Source organism: Mandrillus leucophaeus, unplaced genomic scaffold (assembly GCF_000951045.1).
Source record: "Mandrillus leucophaeus isolate KB7577 unplaced genomic scaffold, Mleu.le_1.0 Scaffold198, whole genome shotgun sequence".
NCBI classification, from domain to species: domain Eukaryota; kingdom Metazoa; phylum Chordata; class Mammalia; order Primates; family Cercopithecidae; genus Mandrillus; species Mandrillus leucophaeus.
Window position 1 is genome coordinate 4,697,616 of NW_012102009.1, and position 26,515 is coordinate 4,724,130.

Sequence of the window (26,515 nt, forward strand, 5' to 3'; positions counted from 1 at the left end):
GCCGGAGTGGGCGAGACCATGTGCCGGGTTGCGTGGGGAGACAGCGGGCTACGTGCGCGGAAAAGAGTCAGCCAGGGGCAGCAGATAGCCTTCTCCGCTCGCCACTCCCTTGAAGTCCTGTGGACTTGGAGTCTGAAGGCTTCTCGAGTGCGTAGAGATGCCTCAGCCGGGATGACAGCGTGGGGACGGCCGGCGGCGCCCCCTGCCCCAGGCCGCGGTGGCGGCGCCGCGACCCCGCCCTCTAGCTCCTGTCCTTCCCTTCGCTCCCAGCCTTTGCTGGGCGCCAGACCCGGCTTCGCCGTCCGGCTATTAGCCGACTGTGGCTAGTCACCCCCGGGGTCCCGGCCTCCGCGGGCTGGGGCCGCCGCCACCGCGGCAGGACGGGGAGGCGGGCAATGGCGTCCTGCGTGGGGAGCCGGACCCTAAGCAAGGATGATGTGAACTACAAAATGCATTTCCGGATGATCAACGAGCAGCAAGTGGAGGACATCACCATTGACTTCTTCTACCGGCCGCATACCATCACCCTGCTCAGCTTCACCATCGTCAGCCTCATGTACTTCGCCTTTACCAGGTGGGGCGGCCCGGCCGCGCCGGGGGCGCGTCCAAGGGCTAGGCAAGAGGCGGGAGGCAGGGTGGCGGGGAGGGTGGCCCGGCATGGCTTTGGGTGAGGAAGCGGGCTGGCTGCCCCACTCACACGTATTGGCAGCCCGCCGCCCACGCAGCCCCTCCGCCCGCCCGGTGTCTCACAGTACGCTAGCCTGCTCCCCCACCCCTCAGGGCCCCTTCTCCATACAGCACCTCCGGTTACACGGTGAACGCACGCGAGTCACCTAGCACGATCACCCCCCCACCCACCGCACTCAGCATGGCTCCACACAACATCACGACGCGGGCCCCTCCTCTGCACCGTTCCAGCCCCCGTCCCTACCCAGCACACCGCATGAATCATCTCGTATGCACCACTTTCAGCACACACCGCTACACATATAAAGCACCCCAATCCACAGAGCCTACAGGCACCATACACAGGCCCAGGACACAGCCTAGATCCCTTCCTGAGGAACTCCGGTATTCGGCACTATCCGTAACACATAAAAAATGCACATGTGTGCTACATACACGGTCTTTCCTGTGCAGCACTTCCCGTATGCATTGCACACAAGTCATCCATCCAGCATAACCCTTCCCCCAGCCTCAAACACTACCTTCTGTACCACGGCACAAACTGCCACTCTAAACACACACATCACAGCGGACCTTTCCTTTCCAGCACAGCCCAATACCCATCATCTGGGTACATGGCTGCACAGACACCAGCCCGCCACACAGCACGCAGTGCATACCCTGCTCACTCATTTCCTAACATACGTGCTGAAATGTGATCCTGTCCAGCAATTTTAATGGTGCCTGGTGTATACTAACTGCTGTGTGTTAAATGAAACACATAAACCTCGCACAGCATAACACATCTCTATTATTCCCCGGAATACGTACACACACATTCTAATATATACCTGTTCAGAAGAGCTGCCCAGCCCAAATCTTGAACACACCTCATGTAACTCTGTGGCACTGCGCCTGTGGCCCCTTATTCCTAACCTAGGGAACTAATTCATCCTTGGTTCATAAGGAGGTACACACCGTGGTTCCTACTTAGAAGGATTTATACTTTCCGAATGAACCTCTTTAAAGAAAGGGAAGTCACGCCTCCCTCACCATTATGGCTTAAAAGGCCAACTTAGAGTAGTGTAGTTTTTGAGCCATACTGTTGTTTTCAAACCTGGCTGTGTGTCCTTAGTTAAGTTGCATAACCTTGCTCTGACCCTCAGGGGCCACACTTGTAAAATGGGGATGAAATATACACTTATATAGGTTTATGAAAATTAAATGAATGTGTGTGAATGCGTTTAGCAGAGTCCCTGGAGCACAATGTACAATTCATGTCAGTTACTTCTCTCCCAGCAATTTTATCCAGCAATCAAGGTCCTCTGTGAGGGTCAGCAGAACATGTGCAGGGATATATATACATTGGGTAGTCACAAGGATTGAGAGAACTTCTAGTATTTGGGAGGGGGAACAGTTAAAGGATACTAAATGTATTGTGACATATGTGACAGCGCTGTACAACATAAAGTGAATTGTCTTCTACACAGTCGTTTGCGTACACACGCACAAGTGCCGGTGGTGCCTCCCTTGGGAATAACTGCAGTTTTTCAAATCCTCATAAAACTAGTATCTTCCCACATCACACTTTTTCCTTACCTCTGAGATTCACTTGACTCTTGGTTCTTGTTATGTAAGTGTTTATCCTTTTGAGACAATCTACCTAAAGGTATAAAGCTTAACAATTACTTACTCTTTAATGATTGAGGGATCTTGCCACTATTACTATAAAATCTGCTAAGGCTGTGCAGCAGGATAAGACCAGACCTTTCCACAGTACCTGACCAGACATATTTCTGGCTTTGGAGAGAAATTAGTCATGTCCCTAACTATGGTTACTTTCAAATACTTCATTATGTTGCCTGATTTTATCTCTTAATAGCTGTGTGGCCACATACTTTTGCTAGGCCTCAGTTTCCTTATCTATGTGTAAAATGAAAATATCAATACATTAATCTGTCAGGATTATCTGTCATGAGGATTAAGTTCATCTTTTTAGATAATCTGTGTTTAGCTCAGTGCATGGGAAGTATTAAGTGCTTAATAAACATTAGTGGTTATTATGATGTGATTTCATTGTATGCTACTGTCTTCTAAGTTATATTTGTTATTGAATGAGGATGTCATATGCTCTGTAATTGAGAAGGACAAAAGCATTGGAAAAATGGACATTAGGTAACATACATACCTGTTTCATGTTAGCTTCAGTTTAATTTCATCTTATGTGTGGGTTTGAAATAATGAAATTAGTGAGGGAGTTTCTCTGGAAATTAGAAAAATAATTATGGTATTTTGTTTTAAATAATGATTCTAGGTCCTTAAATAGATTTCTCTTCCTCTATTCTGATATAAAAAGTCACATTCTTCTGAAATTTCTTTTTACATCATATTCTGTCAAGGCAGTCAATAAATTGCAGCAGTGAAAGTATAAGAATTGAATATGAATTTTAACAGCTTGTCCAAAATAATAGAAGAACCATAATCTGAACCTCAGACTCTGGCTTTGTCCAAAAATGTTAATTTTATTTCTTCCACTAATTTCATAAAGAGACAGAAATCACATAATGAATTAATAACAAGTTTCACTTTATATAAAATCATAAGCACCATTAATAGAATTAGTACTTACTCAATCTTATTCATTTTTTGTAATGATTTGTGACTCTTAAGTGGGGCATTACAATGATAGCTCTATCTTCCTCCATAAAGATGGAAAGTAACGACTTCTTAAATGAGAATTTATCCTATGCTCTTTTGTAATGATTAACTCCAAAGGATTTTAGTTGGACAATTCAAGTTCAGTGCAATTCTTTCAGTAAAACTTAAAAAATATATCTTAAAGTTTGTTTTGCAAAGACTAGTTGTCTAAGAGAACAAGGAGATAGGATACTTTTGGGATGTCATATAACGAGCATGTGAGAAACTGCTTGGGTACTGTCTCATGCTTCAGAGATCCAGCAAGAATTAAAGATTACAGAGGATTATACCTTGCACTGAAGTCTGAGACAAGTGTGGATTTGTCAAGTAATTCTTTTGTTAGATGGCCCTTAGGCCAATTCCCTGTTAAACCACAGTGTTTAAATCTCCTGTCTTTATCACCATCATTAAAAGTAAAGTTAGATACTACCTAATCATTTTCCTATTTGAAAAAGCTCATTTCTAGCCTGGGCAACATGGTGAAACCCTATCTCTACAAACAAAACAAAACAAAACAAAAATTAGCTGGGCGTGGTGGCATGCACCTGGAGGCTGAGGTAAGAGGATCACCTGAGCCTAGGAGGCAAAGGTTGCAGTGAGCTGTGATCATGCCACCATACTCCAGCCTCTACCCTACTCACTCAACAGAGTGAGACTCTGTCTCAAAAGAAAACCAAAAACTTATTTTCCCACATTTTAGAATAAGTAGGCTGGGCACAATGGCTTACACCGGTAATCCTAGCACTTTGGGAAGCCAAAGTCGGAGGATTGCTTGAGGCCAAGAGTCCAAGATCAACCTGGCCAATATAGCAAGACCCCATCTCTATTAAAACATAAATAGTATTTTTATAAATAAATGCTTATGCATATGTCTTAGAAGTTTGTTAGCCAAAGTAGGGCAAGGAAACGTTTTGTCTCAAGCTCAGAGTATAATAATTACCTTTAAGATACCCTCATATTTACTCTGCATTCAGATGTTGGTAAACTTGGAAATACTGAGTGCCTTTAGTTTGAAAAACTCAAGCTTTAGATTTAGTAAACACCAGAATCTATTAATTCACATTCAAAGAAGCCCACCTCACCTTAAGAGGCACCTGCCATTAAACAGTAGAATCAGCCTTTGTTAGCACTTGTCCAACAAAAATGGTTACTTACCTAGAGGAGATTGCCTTTCTGCGGATTTGGGTACTTAAGTGATGATCAATTTGTCTATGCTTCATTTCTCCTCGATTTAGAACTAAGGAGACAGACAAGGACAGGGAAATGGACAGACAGACCGATTGATTGATTGATTGATTGATTTGTTAATAATGGTATTTACTTAATTTCCCTTATTGGCTTTGGAAATCCAGTTCACCATCATATCATTGGGGCGTACTTCTGGCCACCTGTATTGCATTGCTTATGGATACTTGCTAGCCTTCCCTGTTCTTTCCCTCTTGACCACATAAATTACCAGTAGAAAATGTCCCCTAATACTGCTGATTCAGTTGTTTTGATCCTGTTTCCTTTGTATACATCATGTTCCTTCTCTCCCAGCAACAAAAGCCCTGCATGCCCTTGTTCCCTGACACTAGCAATGTTAAGTGCTAACTAGCCATTATGGGCTAGGAGTAAACCAGCCCTGGAGGTGAACATTGTGTCAGGTTGCACCTGAGGTCCAGTTATCAATGATTGTTAACATTTCTTTTCCCTGGTTACTATTTGAATTAAATTTTTTATTGAATTTAATGTTTTATATTTTTTCTTATACTTGTTTCCAGAGTTTTATGTCCATAATACAATTTCTAATTTATTAAAGGGGGGGAAATGTGCCATATATTTCTTTGGGGTCTTCTGCAGTGAATGGGTACTTGGGTGACTTAAATATTTATTTGGCTTAGATGATGCCTCAGCCCACAGAGATTATATACCTAGGAACTGCTGCCTTTTAGACTCCTCTTTAGTAAGCAGTTCATCTTAAGTTCATCTGTTGTGAATAAACTGTGTTTAGCATTTTAGATGTAGTTCTATTACCAGATGGAACACAATTAATCTTGTGACATCATTCCTATTGCCCCAGATTTCTGTAGAGAAGTTACAGTTTTTCAGTCTTAACAAATCCCAAAACCAGGACTAGTCCAGTCAGCCTGCACTGCTTCCTCAGCCCTGGCATCCCATTTACTTCAATTCAACAGTTCATAGTCCTCGTTGCTTCTAGCCTAGGTTTCTCCCAACCTGGAGTTCACCATCTGGTTTATCTTCAGCAGGTCTGATTGGGCCTTTACAGCTTTCGGGACTGTTCTCTTTCCATTCCCAAGCCTTTGCTCAGCAAACTCCCAACCCTTTGGGATAGCTGACTCCCAGGGCCTGGCTCCCCCTCCCTCCAGTGCTGCCCCTGTGATCTTTTTAGACAAAATCATGGTCCCATCTTTCCCTGTTTAAAATTCTCCTTTATCCAATAAATACTTTAAAACATATCACCTTTCTCCTGCTTTAATTGATAACTTAGCTGTAATTCTTCACAAGGATTGTGACTTTCCATAAAATGAAATTAGTATGGTATGAAAGATAACACCAAAGCTAGTTGACATTGGTATTTCAGTAGATGCCTGTCACCTATAAGAAAGTACTAGCTGGACTCCAGGGTCCTTTGTAATGGAGTAAGTCTACTTTCCCACGTGTTTCCCTCCCTCCATACACAGCACACCCAACACCCAACACCCAACACCCAACATGCCCTGACAGCTCACGTGTCCCACACATAGGCAGGGCTGCCATCTCTCAGACTGGAAGGCACCTCCCACCACCTCCTGCCCACACATGATGCCACCCTTGGCATCCTTCATGATCCATTTGGATGGTTCCCCTCCAAGATACCTTTCTCAATTGTTCTAAGAAGCACAGAGGAAGAAATGTTTATGTCCTTCCAAATACTTATTATTGTATCTCACATGTCATAATATTTGTTTCTGTGTCAGCTTCTTGAGGCCAGTTATCTTAATCATCCCAGGATAGACATCCAGTAAATGCTGAATGAATGGAATGCATGAAATCATTTATTCAATAAGAACTTTAAAATCACCTTTCTTTTCTCTTAGTTGATATCTCACCCATAATTCTTGATGAGGATCATAACTTTCTATAAAATAGATGAATGTGGTATTAAAGGTAATACCTAAGCTACTTAACATTGGTCTACCGTGTAACCTGGGATTAAACTTTTTATTGGGAAAGATGATCCTTAACAGTGACTTATCTAAATATGAACCTGTAGGTCTTTATTTCAAGGACTCATATTAAGGATAATGAAGGAGAAGATGGGAGGAGGAGAGGGACAATTAACCTGGAAGCCTTAGGAATCATAATAAAGGTTAGACATTCCTGGCTGCCTGACCCCAGGGAGAAAGACTTGTCTAAAAGATTGTAGGCAAGTGAATGGAGTTTGCTTTGGTTTCTTGAAGTTACCACTCCTGTGGTCAAATTCCTGTACTCAAATATTAAATTGAGACAGAATCAGAGTCGGAGTCCAGAAATTCTTTGGAGTGCAAACTTTTTTTTTTTTTTTTTTTTTTAAAACTCAGGGCTTTCCTGACACTTTTCCTGCTGTTAAGACGTTGTCTCTTTGGGTAGTTCCCTATCCTAGCTGAAACAATGCTCTGCAGAAGAAGCCAAGGTGTTTGAAAACTTGTCGGGCTTTTAGATATTTGCTGATGGTCTCAATAGCCCTATGTAGCCAACACTCTGTAAGGGGAGAGGGAAGTCGCTGCCAGTGGACCCTGTGGGTCAGGCTAAGACTCCCCACTCATGTTACCTGAGTCACTGGCCTACTCTGCCATATCATCTTGCTCATTCTTACCACCTACTATGGCAAGTGGATGCCTACTGTGTGCCAGGGCATTGTGCCAGGCACCAGAGCTACCTTGGGGAAATGAGGTGGGACTTGTGCCCTAGGGAGCTTTCTTACTTTAAGCTGTACATTTGGTATTTTCACAATATGTGGTCAGTGCTATGCTGGAGCATCTCCTAAGTTTAGCAGAGAGCGAGGAAGACTTTGCCTCCCTAAGCTTGTCTGTTCGTGTCCTTATTGGAGAATGTATAATAGCAGTCTTGACCTAGAGCCAACATTCCAGAAGCCTTCATACCTACTTCCACTCTGCCTCTATTTGTGTGTGACTGTGGGCAAGATAAACCAAGAGCTTAATTTTCCTCATCCTTCAAGCAAAGATAATATTTGCTCTGCCTTCCCTCACAGAACTGTGGAGCAGTTAAATAAAATACCAGCTGTGAAAGTTCTTTGGAGTGTTCAGGGCACTGCAGACTGGGGCATTTTGTTGTTAGTAGCTGCAGTAGACCCAGGAAAGAAGTCAAGGAGGTGTCACACACAGCATCACAATGGAAAGCTTTGAGTCTTCTTATTTTTTGTTGCTGTGAACTGAAATATCTTAGCTGAGCAAGTACCCTTGGACCAGGAAGAGTCGAGATGAGGTTTGGGCAGCCCAGAGCACAAGTCATGATCTCTCCTGAGAAGCAGGAACCACACTGCAGCCTCACAAAGCCGTAGGAGACAGTTACAACCCCGCCAAGGGGCCAATCACAGGTGAATACCTGGGCTTTTTTGAGGTCTGTCAGAGATAGTTCCTATATATGAAAAACATTTCCTTCAGGGCAAGGTAATGTCTCATTGTCCTTTTTTATCTTGATCCACTCAAGAATAAGGGCCATGTCTCTTCATCTCCGACCTCAAAGAGTCCCTACCCAATGATAGGCATTAATTTGATGAAGGAATGAGTGGACATAAATGAAGGGCATTTAAACATTGTGAACTCATGATAATAACGGACACTTCCTCTGTGCCAGGAACTGTTTTAAGTGCTTTACACGTTTTCAGTTATTTAATCCTCACACAACCCTATGAGGTAGAACTATTACCATCCTCTGTTTACTGAGGAGTAAACTGGGGCACTGAGAGGTTAAGTAATCTGCCCAGGGTCACACAGGCTGGTGGTCTGGCCCCAGCCTGTACCAGTCACTGCACTGTATGGTCTCCTGTAGGGGAAAGAGCTTGTGCTTTGGGGCCAGGCCCTATCAGTAAAATGCAGATTATGATCATTTCCTGCTTTAGAGTGTTACGAAGATTCAGAGGGTTAACATGCAAAGCCACTAGAATATAGTGGCCGTCCATGGATACTAGATCTTGTCCCTCATTTGGGGTCCACTCATCTGGACTCTGCAGCCAAGTTCTGTTTCATGACTAACTATGGAAACCTCAGCATGTGGTTAAATCTCTGGATTATTCGGGGTTCAGAGAGGAGGGACTCACAGCAGACCTTACAGAATGGCCCTGTGTGCTCAGGTTGCCCTGTGGCCAGAGGGGAGTTTGGCGTCCTCACCTGTCCGGGATTCTGTTCTTTTTGTGCACCACCACCACAGACTGGTAAGGGGCTATTCTAGATGAGGTGGGGACACTCTCTCTGCTCTCAAAACTCACAGTAGAGTGTGACACTGGGGCCTCTAGTCCGATAGGACTCACGTGGCTTTGTAAACTCACTCTCCTATCTCCTAATCTTTGATTGCAGAAGTTTGATCTTCCCATACTGCGTATTTTCAGTTTATCCAAAGACCTCACTGTCTTTCATTAATACATTTTTTTCCTAATTAGACAAATATAAAACTGCCAACTTTTCAGACCCAACTGCTATTTTATTCCATTTAATCAACAGTTTCCCCCCTCTGAAACTAGGCCATCCATTTGATCCTCTTTTTCTAATAAAATTGCTCAAAATTTACAAAACTGCTATTTCATTGGTTTTATATCCTAATGTATTACCCATTTAGTTACAAATTTAGTGCTGATGTACATTTTCAAGCATTTTGATTGGTAGATAATTTTAAATAGAGACGAATTTACTGATTTGCCCCATAGCCATTTATTTGTGGTTAATAATAACCCATTAATTAAAATTTTAATTAATGTTTTCAAAAAGAATGATGTATTCACATTGCTTGAAATCCAAGATACATCAAAGGGTATGTGGTGAATACCTCTCTCCATGCTTCTCCCCAACCTCTCATTTTTCCTCTTTGGAGAAAACCAGTGTCACCATTTTTTGGGTGGATTTCCAGTGACATCCTATGCAGGTATAAGCATACATTATAAGCTACATACCCATGCACATTCCCCCACCTTGTTTTGCACAAGTAGTTGCTTATTATACCCACTATTCTGCAATTTGCTTTATTTACTTAATGACATCTTTTAAATTATTATGAATCAGTTGATTCTTAAAAAGCTTCCTTGTTTTTTTTAATGGCTGCCTAGCTTTCCATTGCAAGACTGGACTGTAATTTCTTTACTTAGTCTCTTTTTGGTGGACATTTTGATTGCTTCCAACTTTTTAAGAATACATGTAATGCCATAGTGCACAATCTGGGATATATGTCATTTTTGCATGAATGAGAGTTTATCTAAAGGATAAATACCCGAAAGTAAAATTGCTGAGTCACAGAGTGTATGCATTTGTAGACTTAAAATATTGGCAAATTGCGTCCATAAAGACGATTTATTTATACTGCTACCAGCAGTGTATGAGCATATGCCTATTTTCCTGTTTCTTCATATCCTCCCCAGCTTAGTCATTAAAGGTTTACCTTTATCAATAAGGTAGATTTTAAAAACAGTCTCTGTTTTAACTTACCGTGAGTGAGGCTGACCATCTTTTCACTTCTCAGAGACTTAGATTTTTTTACTCTGTGAACAAACTCTTCATACCCTTTGCCTAAACTCTTCATGTCCTTTGCCCGTTTTTCAATAAGGTAGGCTTTTAAAATAGTCTCTATTTTAACTTACCATGAGTGAGGTTGACGATCTTTTCACTTCCAAGAGCGTTAGATTTTTGACTCTCTGGACAAACTCTTCATATGCTTTGCCCATTTTTCTATTTGGACTTTTTTACTTTGTAAACAAACTTCATATCCTTTGCCCGTTTTTCTGTTTGTTTTTCTGTGTTCATTTGTTGTTCTTCCTGTTAGTTGATTTTGAGGAAAATGCTTTGCATATTAAGGAAATTAGTCTTTTGTCTTGATATGAGTTATAAATTTTTTTTCCCCAAGTTTACCTCTTTTCCTTTGATTTTGTTACAGATTTCTTTGCCATGTGAATTTACCACTTCATGATTATTGATTGCTTTGTTTTGAGGTTCATTTGTGTTTTTTTAATTCTCCAATTTCTTCCAGTATTTTTTTAATCTTTAATTTTAATTTTTTGAATCTTCCAGAATATATTTATTATAAAATATGAGTTACAATCAACCTTCTTTTCCTATGCAACAATTGTTAATTTCAACCTTGCTTTTAATTTGTAACCTACATATTGTGTGTCCTGTAAATGTCTCTTATACCAACCCTGTGCCTCTTCTAACATAAGTCAGGCTGATTTAGGGTGACAGATCATTTTTTCATGAGACAGCTTGGCTTGGGGGAACAATCATTATCTTCAGTGTCTAGCAGACCTGGTTTTGAATGCCAGCTTAGCAACATCTTACCTACACAACCTCAGACAAGTTACTTAATCTTTCTGAACTTTTGCAACCTCATTTTGTAAAATGTGGTTGATATGACTTCATTTTGCAAACTTGTGATCATTAGAGATAATGTTTATAAACTGCCTGGTCAGTGCCAGGCACAGAGTGGATAGATAAATGGGAGCTATTACTGTTGCAACATCATTCCCAATGTCAATAATGTGATGTCAGTCTGAATGAGGACATTGTGTCCCCTCAGTGTGCAGCCATTCTTAAGTAAAAATTGGTGTTCCTGGAAATTGGATGTTGGGCCTCCCTACCTAAGCCAGAGGCATCATAAGTACCCTCGTAAAGATCAGGCTGGCATTTTGAGGGCCACATTTATAACCTCTGGGCAGATATTCAATTGTTAGGTGTCTATTAAAAGTGCACTTCACTGGAAGGTAAAGTGTGTCTGATTATGTAGTCTGGTTTTATAATTAGGTCTATGAAATTAGCAGTCAGCATTAGTTTGTTAGTTCCTTTTTGGACGTATAATGATCTAAGAAGTACTGTATGATCTGTATAATCTCTTATTTCAGAACCTAAGTTCAATCCTGTCATACATGTAGCAGTCCCCTAGTTTTTAGAACATGGAAGTCTTTCTTCCTCTAGGTTTTCTTTTTGGATCTGAAAGTAAATGCTCAATGTTATTTTTCTATTTTCAGGGATGACTCTGTTCCAGAAGACAACATCTGGAGAGGCATCCTCTCTGTTATTTTCTTCTTTCTTATCATCAGTGTGTTAGCTTTCCCCAATGGTAAGTAATGTCATGCATTACCACATTTCTCCTATATATTGTACCTTTCTGGTTTTTTTGAGATGTGAGTCGTCTAGAAGATGGAGTAAAGAAATAATCTGAGTTTTATGTAGTGGTTAGGGGCACAGGCTCTGGAGGCAGAATGCCCATTCTGCCACTTCCTAGCCCCAGGGAAGCCTCCCAAGAGTGCTGACAATGCTTCAGTTTCTTCTATAAAATGGAGATAACAGATAGGGTACGGTTGTGAGGGTTAACTAAATGGATGCACGTTAAACACTATGAACATGACTGACAAATTATAAGCTCTCAATAAATGTGGTTCTTTTTGTTGCTGTTTTTGTTATTAGTTGGGTCATAAAATACTCCATTACTGCTGAGTTCTTCTTTTTTGCTAAGGACAGGGTCGATGCTGTAATGAGTATTACTTAAATAAGTTGTCCCAAGTGATCTTTTATCACCATAAGCTTTGCTGATTATGCATTTAGGATATGAATTTTCATCAGCAGGAAAAAAAGACAAGGATTACTCTGAATTTTACCCCTATCATGATTATGGAGTGAGTGAAGCAAAGCTTTTGTTTAAAAACCAAGTTTGGTGTTCTGCCATGCTCACAATTCATCCCTTTCCTCTGAATTCTTCCTTAAAAGTTGCTTTCTTTGTTCTTATTCCCTTTCAGTAACTTCCTACTAGAATATTCTCTACTTGTTCTCCGTAGCCATTTCTAAACGCTCACTCTTGTCTTTTATATATATATATTTTTAACACCTATGACATTTGGAAATTGTTCCAGTCTTTCTTAAGGGTTATTCTCCATGGGCCGGCCCTACTCGGGTTTTAAATATCATGCTTTAAGATGCATTTCTTCTGTAACTGTTCATGCTATTCAGTAGGCTATAATGTGTAATGTAAGAAGCTCATTGTGAATGTTATCAGATGCTACCTGAAAATGTTCCATGTCAAGGCCTTCAGGCTTCCTAAGATGCTGGCAGTGGAATTTTATCCTATTTTTTTTGAGATACGAGTCATCTAGAAGAGAGAGTAAAAACAACAGCCGGGTGCAGTGGCTCACGTCTGTAATCCCAGCACTTTGGGAGGCCGAGGTGGGTGGATCACCTGAGGTCGGGAGTTCGAGACCAGCCTGACCAACATGGAGAAACCCCGCCTATACTAAAAATATAAAATTAGCCAGGCGTGATGACACATACCTGTAATCCCAGCTACTTGGGAGGCTGAGGCAGGAGAATCATTTGAACCCAGTAGGCAGAGGTTGCAGTGAGCCGAGATCACGCCATTGCACTCCAGTCTGGGAACAAGGGTGAAACTCCGTCTCAAAATAATAATAATACTAATAATAATAATGCGAGTTTTCCATCGTAATTATGAACATGGACTCTGGAGGCAGACTCATATGTAGCACTATGTTTACAAGAACGTAGTGGTTTTAGTATGTAGCAGATGAGCATAATAATCGTGCTGTTAAAACCATGACTCTGAATCCCTCAGAGAATGAATTGTTCTACATAGCCAGGTTATTTGGGAGCTGAGTTTAGCTCTCCAGCCACTCAAGCTTTTAAGTTAAAAAGAATTTTCTAATGAAAATCTGCGTACCTTATGCAGATATGTCAAATGTAGTTTGGCTTTTCCGTAAGGATTGATGGTGCTGGTAATGCACAGTTATCAGGGTATGAAGACAAGTTGTGCATAATATGGGTAAGTCATGGAATAAAGGGGTGTTGACCCTGCTGTAGAATTTTTATTTTTATTTTTTAATTTTTAGAGATGAAGTCTTGCTCTGTTACCCAGGCTGGAGTGCAATAGCTATTCACAAGTGTTATTATAGGGCACTACATCCTCAAACTCCTGGGCTCAAGCAATCCTTCTGCCTCAGCCTTCTGAGCAGCTGGGACTGCAGGGATACACCACCACACCCAGTTATGTTTTTATATTTTTTGTAGCTAGTGATGGGGTCTCACTATGTTGCCCAGACTGGTCTTAAACTCTTGGCATCAGGCAATCCTCCATCCTTAGCTGCCTAAGTAGCTGGGATTCCTGCTATCAAATTTACTGAAAAAAATCCCTGATGTCAAACAGCTTTTTGGCTATTTGCCAACTTTCCCTTCCCTCTTGTTGAATTTTAGGTTGGAGGAGTGCTTGGGTGTTAAGTAGACCCTCCTCTCCTTCAAGAGTGCCATATTGTATATGGCATAAGTGGCCAGCCAAGGGTGGGTTCCCTGAGCTCTGGACCCTGGCCTTTCCATACAAAGGTGGCCTAAGAATACAACTCAAAGCAAGGAAATGGCGAACTCTGTCTCAGGTTCCATACCAACACAAGGCTGACCACCACCAAAGCAGACATTTGGAGCCTCTGAAACATGACTAGGTGACTATTCAGATGGTAGTGACAGTTTATTCCCCTTCCCCTCTGCCTTCTGTATCCTGTGATCTGCTGCCTCCTTCTTTGTCATCACTCAATGCCATGACCATTATTGGTCTGTGCCCTCTATTACTACTTTTCTTTTATTTCTCTTATGTCCTCTGTCCTGTCTTTTTGTTCCCTTATCAGTCAATCAGAGCATGATACATGCATATGTCCTCAGAAAACTGATCAGTGCAAAGGTATCAGGTGTGTTCTTTAAGTCTTCAGCTTTCCTTGACCTGTGTTATTTGTTGCTTAGTTCTCAAGGGTTACTTTTTCATGGCTTTGAAGGTTTCTTTTTGGCTCCTTTTAAAAATTTTGCTGTTTCTGAGCCCAGAGCTGTTTTAGAAGTGTGAGGATTCAAAAAGAGTAGTCTCTCAATAGCTGTGATTTTACAGCCGTCCCTTCTCTAAGTCTTTAGCAGGAGCTGAGTATTGGGGCTTCATTAGCAGATGTTTTTCTTGAGGTACAAAAGGCACTGAAGGTTAAGGGGATTAAATCTATTTGATGTAACACTTTGTGTGATTTCTTCTGGCTTTGCCTCTCTGTTCCCCAATGAAGTTCTCTAATCTTCAAAGTTGACTTTACCTGCTCAATCTCTCGTTGTGGGACTGTGCTTTTGTTTTGATTCTGGAAAGATAAAACTGAAGCTCGGTTTTCTTATCCTGGCTGCATGGACTTTATGATACACACAAAGGGAGGAGGAGCACAGAGCTCATTTAGTTCAGTCAGCTCGGTTTACCAGTGAGAAGGCTGAAACATGCTACCATGTCCCCCAGCCTTTGATGTCAGCCTGCTGGCAGGGCACGAACTGTGCATTTTCCTTCCGTGGTGCTGCTCTGGTCATATCTCATATTAGGTCCACTGTGGTATGCTTTATCTCTGACTTTCTCCATAATATGTTTCTGTCTCCTCCTGTTTCTCTTTTTTTCTGTCAGTCTCTGGTTTGTCTTTTCCCCCAGGGTGGGGTCTTAGTTGGCCTGGACGTAGCATGCTTTGCATCCCACAAAGGAGGTGGGTGGTGACTGAGTTGAAGCTCCGTTGCCCGTGTGTTGTCTGTGACTGGCAGGAGCTGATACATTGATCTAAGCTTTCCTACTGTATCCTGTTTCTACTCTATTTCTGCCCTACCATCCTTTCTTTTCCTCCCGGGCACATACGTGCGCGCACGCGCGCGCACACACACACACACACACACACACCATTCACCGAAAGGCAGACCATGTCAACAATAAGGTTTCAGATGGGTATAGAAGATATAAACAAGGAGGATGGCAGTTCAGTGTCCTGTGCAGGAGGGATTGGGACATTAGTCAGCAAAAGGAGGACTTGGATTCCCTTGAAGCCATGTATATATAGCAAACATATTGTGTTTACCTCGTTTGTTTTCTAAAGATCTGTTTATTCACACCTTACCTAAGAGTAGTAAAACTAACTTTTCCACATGAAAGAATGTTACTGAATATTTTCAAATTAGGGATGGCTTTGGAAGGTGCCAGTGGAGATGGTGGGGATTTGGGAGGGCCCTGGGCAGGGTGCCCGTGAGGTGTGTGGCCTCCCCTGTTAGAGCCCGCTCTCAGGCCACAGGCCTCCCTGGGAGCCCATGCCGAACGGCTGCCTCTGTGACTGGAGTGTACGTGCCCCTTCTCACTCAGTCTTGTCCCCTTATTTTCCATTCTCCCCACCCTTGGCACATATTCTCAACTCAAGTGATGAAAATGAATGGGAGAAATGGAGCCCAAACGTGCCCTCTCCTTCACAGACAGTTTTGGGGAAGTGCCTGCAGTGGATAGCATGCCCGGAACAATTTTTTGGCAACTTGAAATGCATTTATCCTTGACCTGGTAAATGCTGCCCTGCATGGCTGTATATAGGCCAGAATTGGATTGTGTCCATTTGTCTCATCAAGTATGTGTGAGTTCATATATGTTATCTGTGTGGTAGACTTGGTCAGCTCCTACAGGAAGGGAGCCTTGTGATTCTTTTTGTAGAGTCTAAATAACAAAGAAGGCCCTTGACTTTCTCCATAGGCTTTTATAATAGGATGCTTTTGGCTACAAGTGATAGAGAATGCATTTCAAAATGGCTTAAACACTAAGGAAATTCGTTATTTTCTTACATAACAAGACGTTCTGAGATAGGGTGGTTGGCAAGCTGGCTAATTCAGCAGCTCAGTGACCTGTGAAGAGCCAGCTTCTTTACCCCTTTCTGTTCCGCCGTCTTCTAGCCTGCAGTCTGCCCTGCTGGCCTTGAGATAGCTCCTGCAGTGCCAGCCATATAGTGGCAGGCAGTGGCCAGCAGATGAAGAGATCATCTCGTCTTGTGTGTCTTTACTTGAGTAGAGACCCCTTTTCTAGCGATCCTTCAGCACACTTACATGTCTTTGACTAGGATTGGGCCACATGTCTCTTCTCAATCAGTTCCAGGGACAGAAATTTATAGTGTTTAGAGGAGTAGATATTCAACAGATATTTGTTGGCTAGAAGAATGACAGGGGACTAGGATTATCTCCGCTGGTTTAGAATCCACCCCTGAGTTATATGGCAGAGGAGTGGACACTCAAACAAAATTGTGTGTCACAATCAACAGGGTGAGTGGCAGGATTAGGTCCCAGGGTGGTTCTTTCCTTCAGTCCCATAAGCAGATGTGGAGGGAGAGGGCTGGCAGTGAGAGCAGGGGAAGGGCAGGGTCTGATGTCCGCTTTTACACTTCTTCTCTCCTGCCCTCTTTGCCTCTTCAGTTGTCCTCTTCATTCTCTTTTGGCTTCCTTACAAAAATGTTTTAATTGCTACCTTCATCCCATTATAGCAACTGACACTGAAGTGTATGTGTAATTTTAACTATACCACCCTATCACTGGAGTGAAATTTAGAAACCTATTTGAGTCTCCAGTTGGCTGGAGATTTCTTTCAACGGGAGTCCTTCTGGTGTACATTTCCTGTTTCTGAGAACTCCCTTTAACTGTTGTTCATCCCCTTTCCACCTTGCCATGCCCCCGAAACTAGCCCAGCCTCATCTGTACTTCAAGTGCCTGGCCGGCAGTAACTTCTCATTAACATATGTTGAATTAAGTAATAAATCCACCTGGAAAAAGTTCACAGAACAAGCCCTCCTTTTTTTCCTTTTGTTGTCTGCAAGAGAAATACCACTCAGCACTTTTTTTTTTTGAGACAGAGTCTCACTATGTTGCCCAGGCTGGAGTGCAGTGGCGCGATCTCTGCTCACTGCACCCTCCACCTCCCAGGCTCAAGTGATTCTTGTGCCTCAGCCTCCTGAGTAGCTGGAATTACAGGTGCATGCTACCACGCCCAGCTAACTTTTTTTTGTGTTTTTAGTAGAGACAGGGTTTCACTATGTTGGCCAGGCTGGTCTCGAACTCCTGACCTCAGGTGATCCACCTGCCTTGGCCTCCCAAAGTGCTGGGATTACAGGCATGAGCCACCGCACTCAGCTGCACTCAGCACTTTTTTAAGGTCTTTGAGGAGAGTGGAAAACTAGTATTTCTTGTTTTTCCTGAGTTTATCATTGTTTGTCCTTTGACTTCTCTTTGCTAAGATAATGGTAATCATGTCTCCTTGATGTTTAAAAGTGATCCAAAAGGTCACTATCTTCTGAATTTAAAAACAAAAACAAAAAGAGTTCCTTTCTCCTTCCATCCCGTGTCCCCTGCTTCACTACTTTTTGTAAAAAAAAATGTTCCAGTCTAGCGCAGTGGCTCACACCTATAATCCTGGCACTTTGGGAGGCCAAGGCAGGTGGATCACTTGAGGTCAGGAGTTCAAGACCAGCCTGGCTAACACGGTGAAACCTCGTCTCTACTAAAAATACAAAAATTAGCTAGGTGGGGTGGCGCATACCTGTAATCCCAGCTGTTCAGGAGGCTGAGGCAGGAGAATTGCATGACCCCAGGAGGCAGAGTTTGCAGTGAGTTGAGATTGCGCCACTGCACTCCAGTGTGGGTAACAGAGCAATACTCCATCTCAAAAAAAAAAATAAATAAGTAAATAAATTTTCTTTTCCTTAGGTTTGAAAGTTGCCTAGAGATCATTTTTTTTCACCTTCTCAAATTTCCCTCGAAGAACTCTAACTAATAATAATCAAAAGGAGAAGCTGACTAAGAGGGTCTGCCAGGAGGCCTCTGGCCTGAGGATACAAATGTTAGCTGTTGGACAGGCAGTGTCTGATTTTTATTAAAATAATTGTATTTCCCTAAGGTGAAGTCCTGTAAGCTTAATTTTTTATAGGTATAACTGTTTCTGGTGAGTCAGGCAATGATCTTATTTTCTAATTTCTGATGTAGATTTTAAAATGCTAGCTCTTCTCATGATGAAGACATTTGGTTTCTATTTCTTTTGAAATTAATTTTGCTCTTAGTATCTGATTGAAAATGATGTATTTTAGGCCAGGCGTGGTGGCTGACACCTGTAACAGCACTTGGGTAGGCTGAGGTAGGTGGATCACTTGAGGTCAGGCGTTTGAGACCAGCCTGGCCAACATGGTGAAACCTCGTCTCTACTAAAAATACAAAAATTAGCTGGGCGTGGTGGCGCGCACCTGTAATCCCAGCTACTAGGGAGGCTGAGGCAGGAGAATCACTTGAATCTGGGAGACGAAGCCTGCAGTGAGCTGAGATCGCACCACTGCACTCCAGCTGGGTGACAGGGTGAGACTCTGTCTCAAAAAAAAAAAAAAAAAAGAAAAGAAAAAGAAAATGATGTAGTCTAGGTGGAAGGACCAATAAAGAAAATAAAACACATAGTTTTTAAAATGTCCCTCATAAGAAAACCAAAACCCAGCGTTTGTTGCTGCACCACTGCCCTAAGAAGTCTTCCCCAATTCTCCAACATAAGCAAGAGAGTAAGTAACCACACCACAGATCCAAATTCTCCCAGGCAACCTTCATCCAATCGGATACAAAGCACAGATAAGGAGTAGGAACTCCTGTGGAAAGCAACCATGAGGCGGAGCCCTTCTAATAACCTCAGAACCATAACAATGGTCAGAGAAGAAAAGGAAGCCTGCCTTAACAAGACCACTGGGAAAGTAGTCAGTAGTCTGTTGAGAAACAAGATCTGTGAGGAAGGCATTGAGATGACATGAATGTTCATAGGATGCTACAGGTGGGGCTCATGCCGGGCAGGTGATGCTGTGGAAGGCGGGGCTCCTCCTCAGTTGTGTCCCTACCCCTGGCACATACACCCTTAGACTCTGCAAAGGTGACTTGACTGGAGTGGCCAGGTGCAGGTAACCTAGTGAGCATAAGTATCAGGATTTATAATCTAGAACACACCAGCCTCATCCTCGATTTTTTTTTTTTTTTTGAAAAAGTAAAACGATACTTTTACTGCTGTCTGATGGTAAAGACTGCACTGTTAATGTATAATGCTATGAAAATGTACTTTCTAAAATACCACTTTAAAAATTTCAGAATTTTTTCCCAGGAGGCCATGGGCAGTTATGACAAGCCTCACATAAAGATTTGATGGTTGAAATCAAACCTAGACTGGGTTTTGAAGTTAGTTACTGAAAGGGTCACCTTACATTCCAGGGCCTTATCTCACCTTTTGTAGGCAAGAGTTACCAGTGGTTCCCACCTCCCTGGATTAGGGTGGTCCCTGGCTTTTATCTTTAGAGCCATCAGTTCCCTGCCCTTTCCCTGGTCTTGCTTTTCCTGAGCCAGCTTATCAGTTCCACATTATGGTAAAGCCTGCGCCATGCCTTTCCCCCTATTGCATCAGCTCTCAACACCCCTAGCTTGTTTCTTTCCCCTCAGTCTCCTGGTTCTGAAACCAGTCCGGGCTCAACCCTCAGACACCCTCTCTAACCCTCTCCTCTTCCTGAGCTCACCCAGTTCTGTGAAAGTTCATAGGAAAGTCCCCAGGTGCTCCTTACGACTCAACCTGGTGACACAGGAGGCTCTGATGGAACTAAGGTAGATTCCATGAGCTGCATGACCTGGGGCAGGTTCCTCTGCCTCAGTATCCTTATCTGTAAAGCGGGAGTAATGATGACACCTTTGTCACTGAGTCCTTATAACACTGTGTGGGGGTGTCTCATTCCACAACCTGGTGCATAGTAAGTGCTCAGAAAGGTACTGCTGACTCCTGTCATTATGATTGCTCTTGAGAATAACATTATAGGATTTTTAAGTGCTGATTTTGTCACAAGCCAAATAATAGGTCATACAGTTTTAGAGTTGAACCTTATAAGAGGAAACTATACAGAAAACTAACATCCCATTTTATGTCTGAAAGGTTAATTTTATGTTGTTATTTGCAACATAAAAATGAAGTAATATTTGCAAGCCAGGAGGCCACCAAAATACAGAAGTCACTTACGGTGACAAGTCAAGAGCTATCACCTACCATGAGTAAAGAAGAGTATTTGGAAATGAAAATAACTGAAAAGATGACAGTTTTAGCCATGAGTTTCCCAATGACTTGACAAAAGGTGATGGTTTCATATTACCTGGTGGGGGATCCTGGTTTATAACCTTCACTGTGACTTTCTGAGAAAGAAGCAGCTGATTTTGAAAAGGACTATAGGTATTCCTTACTGTCTGAGCCCTCACTATTAGAACTCAGAAATCAAACAGATTTAGATGAATTTTCAATAAACCCCTAACCATCTGAGTTCTCACTACCTGCCATCCAAAACGCAGGAACCAAACACATTTGAATAAAGCAGAGTCTCTCATGAACCAAACTCACCATCCGAACTGCCACCTAGGAACTGATAGATTTGAATGGTGGGGGGTACTTGTAACTGATTTTTGTAATAAGAACTTGACTCATCCAAAGAACGTAGTTAAAATATGTTTCAGTGTGGTCTTTTTAAGAATATATAGATGATTTTAGAATGAATTCAGGAATAAAAATTACAGTGGAATATTTGCCTCAGATAGGATTCAAGATTGCAAGCAACAGAAGCTGACTGTGCTCATTAAAGAGCCTGTTAAAGACTAGGAGTGGCTCACAGTGTCATAGGCTTGCTTGAAAACCAGCCATAGTCTGAGCTTCCAGAAACAGGCACCACCCCCAGAACTGTTCTAAGGAGGAAACCCCAGCGAGCGTGGGCTATGGTCTGCCCCAGTGTCACTTCTGCAATGGATTCTAAGGGAGTGCCACTTTGGATGGCCACCACCTGACTACTGCCCGTACTGGCCAGGGCTAGAGAAACAGAGAGAGGAGAGCTGTGCCTACTCCCTTCACTGTCACTAGCTCCTGAGGCCAACACTGGCATGAGTGCCACTGCAGACCGACCCTTACCTGTAAAGAAGGCTGGGAAACAAGCTCTGGTGTCTCTCCTGGGGACATGGGATTCATAACGTTGGAAATTCTGCAAGTGTAGGAAGGCTGTTCAAAAGGCGTGGGCAGCCCCGCACAGAACAGGTACTCACCAGAATGGTGCTTTTCCATAACTGTGAGGTGTAAGGTCAAGGCTCAGCTTGCTTTCTTCTCCCTCTTCTGCTTTTTTACTGAAAAAAGAGAAAGTATTGGCGTATCACTTGTCGTAAGGGAAAGTTTTGTCCTATGAGACTTTTGTTTCAGTTGTGTGGAATCTGCTTGTGTCTGAACGGGATTGCCATGTCCGAGGTGTTTTGTTAGCACAGGTCATAATCAAAAGCCGCACGGTGTTTCTTTTTCCTCTGTTATTTTTCAGTCTCTCTCTCTCTGTCTCTTGCTCTCTTTCTGTCTTTCTCTCTCTCTGTCTCTCTCCCGCACACACACATATGCACACACACACACGCAAACGCACGCACACAATGATGACTGTGTTGTCCAGAACCTCTTTCCCTTGAGCTCCTGGACAGCTAGGACATTTTACTTGTTAAGGTACAATATGTATCACAGACACCTAAGCCTGGCCTGGTGACCCACTCACTGTTACAACATTGTTTCCATTGGAAATTACGTTCTGACTTCTCAAGACAAAGCTTTAAAAAAATCTCTGTTGTGAAGAGTGGTGGTGCCTGTGATGATTGTGGTGACAGTTGTTATAATGTGGAGAAAACATTTCAACCAAACTTTGACCTCAAAGTGTTTACGTGACAAAGAAAACAAAACAAAACAAAACAAAAAACACTTTTAACAGTAGAGAGCTTTATCTTATTGTTATCTGTATGGAGATCAGCAGCACCTTAAGTTTTAGCCTTCTCTGAAACCAGTTCATTCTAACTTTATAATGTTATTTATCTGCAGGTCCGTTCACTCGACCTCATCCAGCCTTATGGCGAATGGTTTTTGGTGAGTTTCCATTAGCAGTGTAAAAGGTTGTTCTATTTTTTTAATCTTTTTTTCTGTTCATCACTTTAAGACTTTTACTTGCCACTCTTAATAGTTAAAACTTTATTCTAGCTTTTTACTTTTTGATGTTCCTAATATACGTGGTTTCTTAAAATTATTTGACACAAAATGAAGTGTTGATGATGACTTAAATTCTCTTACACGTGAACTGTTTCAACTCCACATGCCTCCTTATGTTGCTGTCTGTTAATGTACACAGGATTTGACTTAAGCAAATATCTCTAGTTTTCCTTTGTGTGTTTTCATATTGGTTTTTACTAGTGCAAGCCCAAGTACCTACTATGAGCACATTTGTCTTGTGAGCATCTGGGAGGGAACGAAAACAAAGCAATTCAATTTCTTCAGTGTTATGAATGAGAGAGAACTCGGAAAGAGAAAGACTTCTGACAAAGAACCCTAATTTGAACTAAGGGTTACAAATAAGCATATAAATATTGGATGTCTTATTTTTACTTGATTTTGTAGTCTAAATAGTGAAATCACCTAAATGGATTTAAAATGAATCTTCAGAACTTTGGATATTGGCTTCATCTGGCCTAAATAAGTCACCAAATGAATCATTTTAGGTTTGGTAAATGTAATGTTACGTAAAAATGTACAAGAACTCTAAGAAATTGCTATTTTGCTAAAGACTGCCTATTGTTCTTTCAGTCTTCAGAGCTTCTAGGTAACTCTTAGTCGCTTTGAATTGATTGGTGAACTTTTCACTCAGCAGCCATTCAATGAATGTGCTGTGTAGCAGGTGCTGCTCTGGGCCCTGAAGCCACCAGGCAAGATCAGACAGACAGGAGCCTGCCCTCAAGGAGCTGCTCTTCCACTTGGAGACAGAGGACAGTTAGTAAACAAACTATTACACAAATCAGTAATCAAAAAATATCACCTATCCGAAGTTATTAGGAAGCTAGTTAAGACCAGGGGAGGTGACAGGAGCTGGTGTCTGCTTTAGCTTGGTGAGTGATGGGAGGCCTAAGGGAGTGATGCCGAGTCTGAAACTGTCATACAAGGAAGGATCCAAGCCTGCAAAGATTCTGGGGGAGGAGAGCATCCCAGGCAAAGGGAAAAGCTGCTAAAATGGCCCACAGCTAGAAACCACTTCCAGGCCAGTGTGGCCCAAGCATAGTGAGCCCTGGAAGAAGAGTAGGAGAGAGGTCAGAGAGTCATCGGGCACAGATGTAATCATGGGGACTGTGGGCCAGGGTACAGAGCAGGGCATGAAGGGCAGGGGGGAATCACGGGAGGGTTTTTCCCAGAGTGACCTGATTCCATTTACATTTTCAAAAAGACAGTCCCGGCTATAACATACATACCTCCCATTGATTTAATGGTGCTGTTTGAAGTTATAAGTTATTTTCAGCTAGTTGGACACATCTGAATTCTTCCTATTTCAAATGATCTATGGTAGGTAATAAGCAGTTTTATTTCCTTCCTGAGAGCCTTTTGGGAGCATGGAGCCCTTTGATAATCCGATGAGACCTATAGATAGACCATTCCCTATGTGTGCACCCATGGACATTCACCATGCACGGTTCTGCATATAGTGTCCAGGGCTTCACATACCTCGAAGCCCAACCGAGAACTCCAGATCGAGAATCCCTGTACCACAGATTCTTTCTGTCCTAGTGTAATTATTCAAGAGGATCATAATTATTAAAAAGTGTAGTGGGGGGCATTTGTGGTGAAAATTAGTAAAAAATGGGTGGTGCATAAGAGCAAACTGAAGGCAGTTCTCATATCGACTTGCCTAAAAAATGTGCATTCCCTGGGCCCTAGGATGCACAATTATGGGCTGGCCACATACCAGCCGGGCCTCCTTTGAGCTCCCTGAGGCCTGGAGAGGGGTGGCCGTTGGAAGGCCTGGCACTGTAGCGCCAGTGGATTTCATGCCAGCCATGGACGTGCTCTCCTCTGGGGTGGCTCACTGGAGATTAGCGCTGAGCCAAGTTTGGATGGACGCTGTGATCCAAGGTCATTTCTATCACGGTCTCTAAATGTCCCGCATAAACATTTTAATTCCAATGGATTCAAGAGAAAGAGAAACCACAAAACCCCTGGTGATGGTTTCTAAAATCTCTCTAAAATGTATTGGACAGGCTTTTGCCTTCTAAAAGTGCATTGTTAACATTTCTTTTTTAAATTACACATAGTGATTATTAGGATAGCAATTATGAGATGACAGAACAATGAAATAATGCCTGTAAGGGCTAATGTGGAGTGTAAGTCTCAAATAAGTGGCCCTGGGCCACCTCTTGAACCTTACACCAGTAGTACTGTCCACACACAGCCTTGCCCTTCTCCAGTCCACTTAGTTGGCTTTTTAAAATGTTACCGAGATCATCTTATTTCCCCACTTAACTTACAATCAAATCTGAAACGTTGGCCGTGGCCTTTAAGCCCTGACTGTCACTTCAGGGCTGCCTTGCTCCATTCCCTTCTCTGCTAGTGCTCTAGCCACATATTGGGTCCTAGGCATTTCTCTTTTCAGAAACCGACCTGCACACTGTTCTCTACCTGAATGTCGCGTGCGATCCTCACACTCACCCCACACACCCTTTGCCTCACGGTCCTTCAAGTCTCAATCTAAGTTAGCATCAGTTTCTCAGAGATAGTTTTATGCACCCCTCTCAATCTGAATTAGGACTGTGTATCAGACTATCTCATCAAAGGAAATCCCAGATTATAAGAGGAGTCTTGACAGGCTGTGCTGCAATCTTAGTGTCTGGTTTTGGCAATGCCATTCGAGTCTAATGTGTAACGTGTGTCTGACTATTGGATCTCTTCTAAACTTCAGCATGTTTTTGTTTCTCTCAGGACTCAGTGTGCTCTACTTCCTGTTCCTGGTATTCCTACTCTTCCTGAATTTCGAGCAGGTTAAATCTCTCATGTATTGGCTAGATCCAAATCTTCGATATGCCACAAGGGAAGCAGATGTCATGGTATGTACTTGTCAGCGGCCCCTTGGAGAAACTGGTAGATTCTTTCTTGGGTGTAAGAGGTAGTAGACTTGACATTTTAAATTGTTCCTTCTCTATATTTCCTGTGTAGTTACCTAGAAACCAGGTCTCTGGGAGGGTTGTTGAACTGCATGGTTGTCCATAGGTGATAGAGTCCAGGGAAAGGAAATCCTCTCATTACGCACAGGGGTCTGTGAGGAAGAATACACACCTTATCGTCAGACAGCCTTGGGCGTGAATTCTGCCTCTGTTACTTGGTAGTTGTGGGACTTTGGGCAAAGTACTTGTTAGATGATTCCATTTTTTTATAAGTTAAAATAGTAATACTTACTTGGGGGTTATTGTGAAGTGAACAAAGTAGCATTATCTGTGAGGCCTACTGCGAGGTCTGCCATGGTGCTCCCAACACCCCAGGCTCTGGGTCACGGCGGCTGCCCCTGCACCCATCAGTGTCACCCTCAGCACCTGCACCCTCTGGCCCTGATGCCTTGGTCCTGCCCCACTGCTTGCCACAGAGAGGCCAGTTGTAATGATTTAGGCTATTTCATTTGTTACTATTATTTTTATTAAACCATACAAAAAAAATTTTATTCTTGGCTAAAACGACTCTATTTTGGCTTTTACTGAAGAGACTAATTATATGGGAAAAACCAACTATTTTTCTCTTCACTGACGGTGAACGCTTCTGTGACCAGATGTGTTGGTTTTTCCCACACCAACCAATTCTCCAACTTTCCTGACACCTGGAGTTAGCATCAGATCCCACTAGTTAAGGGCCCAGTTCCATAAGACTGCCCACATTTCAGATGCCACTCGCAAGTCCAGGCTGTCATCTGTGCTTCTGACCAATCAGCTACAAATCAGGGGTTCCCACAACATCCTCCTTGTGAGTGATCATTTGCTATGATGGCTCACAGAACTCAGGGAAATATTTAAGTTTGCCAGCTTATTGTAAAGGACATGACACAGGATACAGGTGAACGGCCAGATGGAGAGGTACCTAGGGCGAGGTCCAGCAGAGTCCTGAGGACAGAAGCTTCTGTCTCTGTGGTGCTGGGGTACACCACCCTCCCAGCGTGTGGTTGTGTTCACTAACCTGGAAACTCTGAACCCGAGAGTTCAGAGATTTTTACGGAGACTATCACATAGGCTTGAACTTTTTTTTTTTTTTTTTTTTT

General features: G+C 42.6%; 1 protein-coding gene across 2 annotated transcripts in view; it reads left to right on the forward strand.

The window, feature by feature from the left end:
• Window positions 1–35: 35 nt before the first annotated feature.
• The window catches only part of PTDSS1 (phosphatidylserine synthase 1), a 70,235-nt gene continuing 43,755 nt past the window's right edge, over window positions 36–26,515 (forward strand). Inside the window, exons 1-4 of one of the 2 annotated variants that reach the window (XM_011978671.1) lie at window positions 36–574; window positions 11,573–11,664; window positions 22,282–22,326; window positions 25,195–25,319. In XM_011978671.1, coding sequence (XP_011834061.1) covers window positions 396–574; window positions 11,573–11,664; window positions 22,282–22,326; window positions 25,195–25,319 — 441 coding nt within the window. In that variant the 5' untranslated portion in view covers window positions 36–395. The remainder of the gene's footprint in view (window positions 575–11,572; window positions 11,665–22,281; window positions 22,327–25,194; window positions 25,320–26,515) is intronic. The other variant, XM_011978672.1, reaches the window with a different exon arrangement.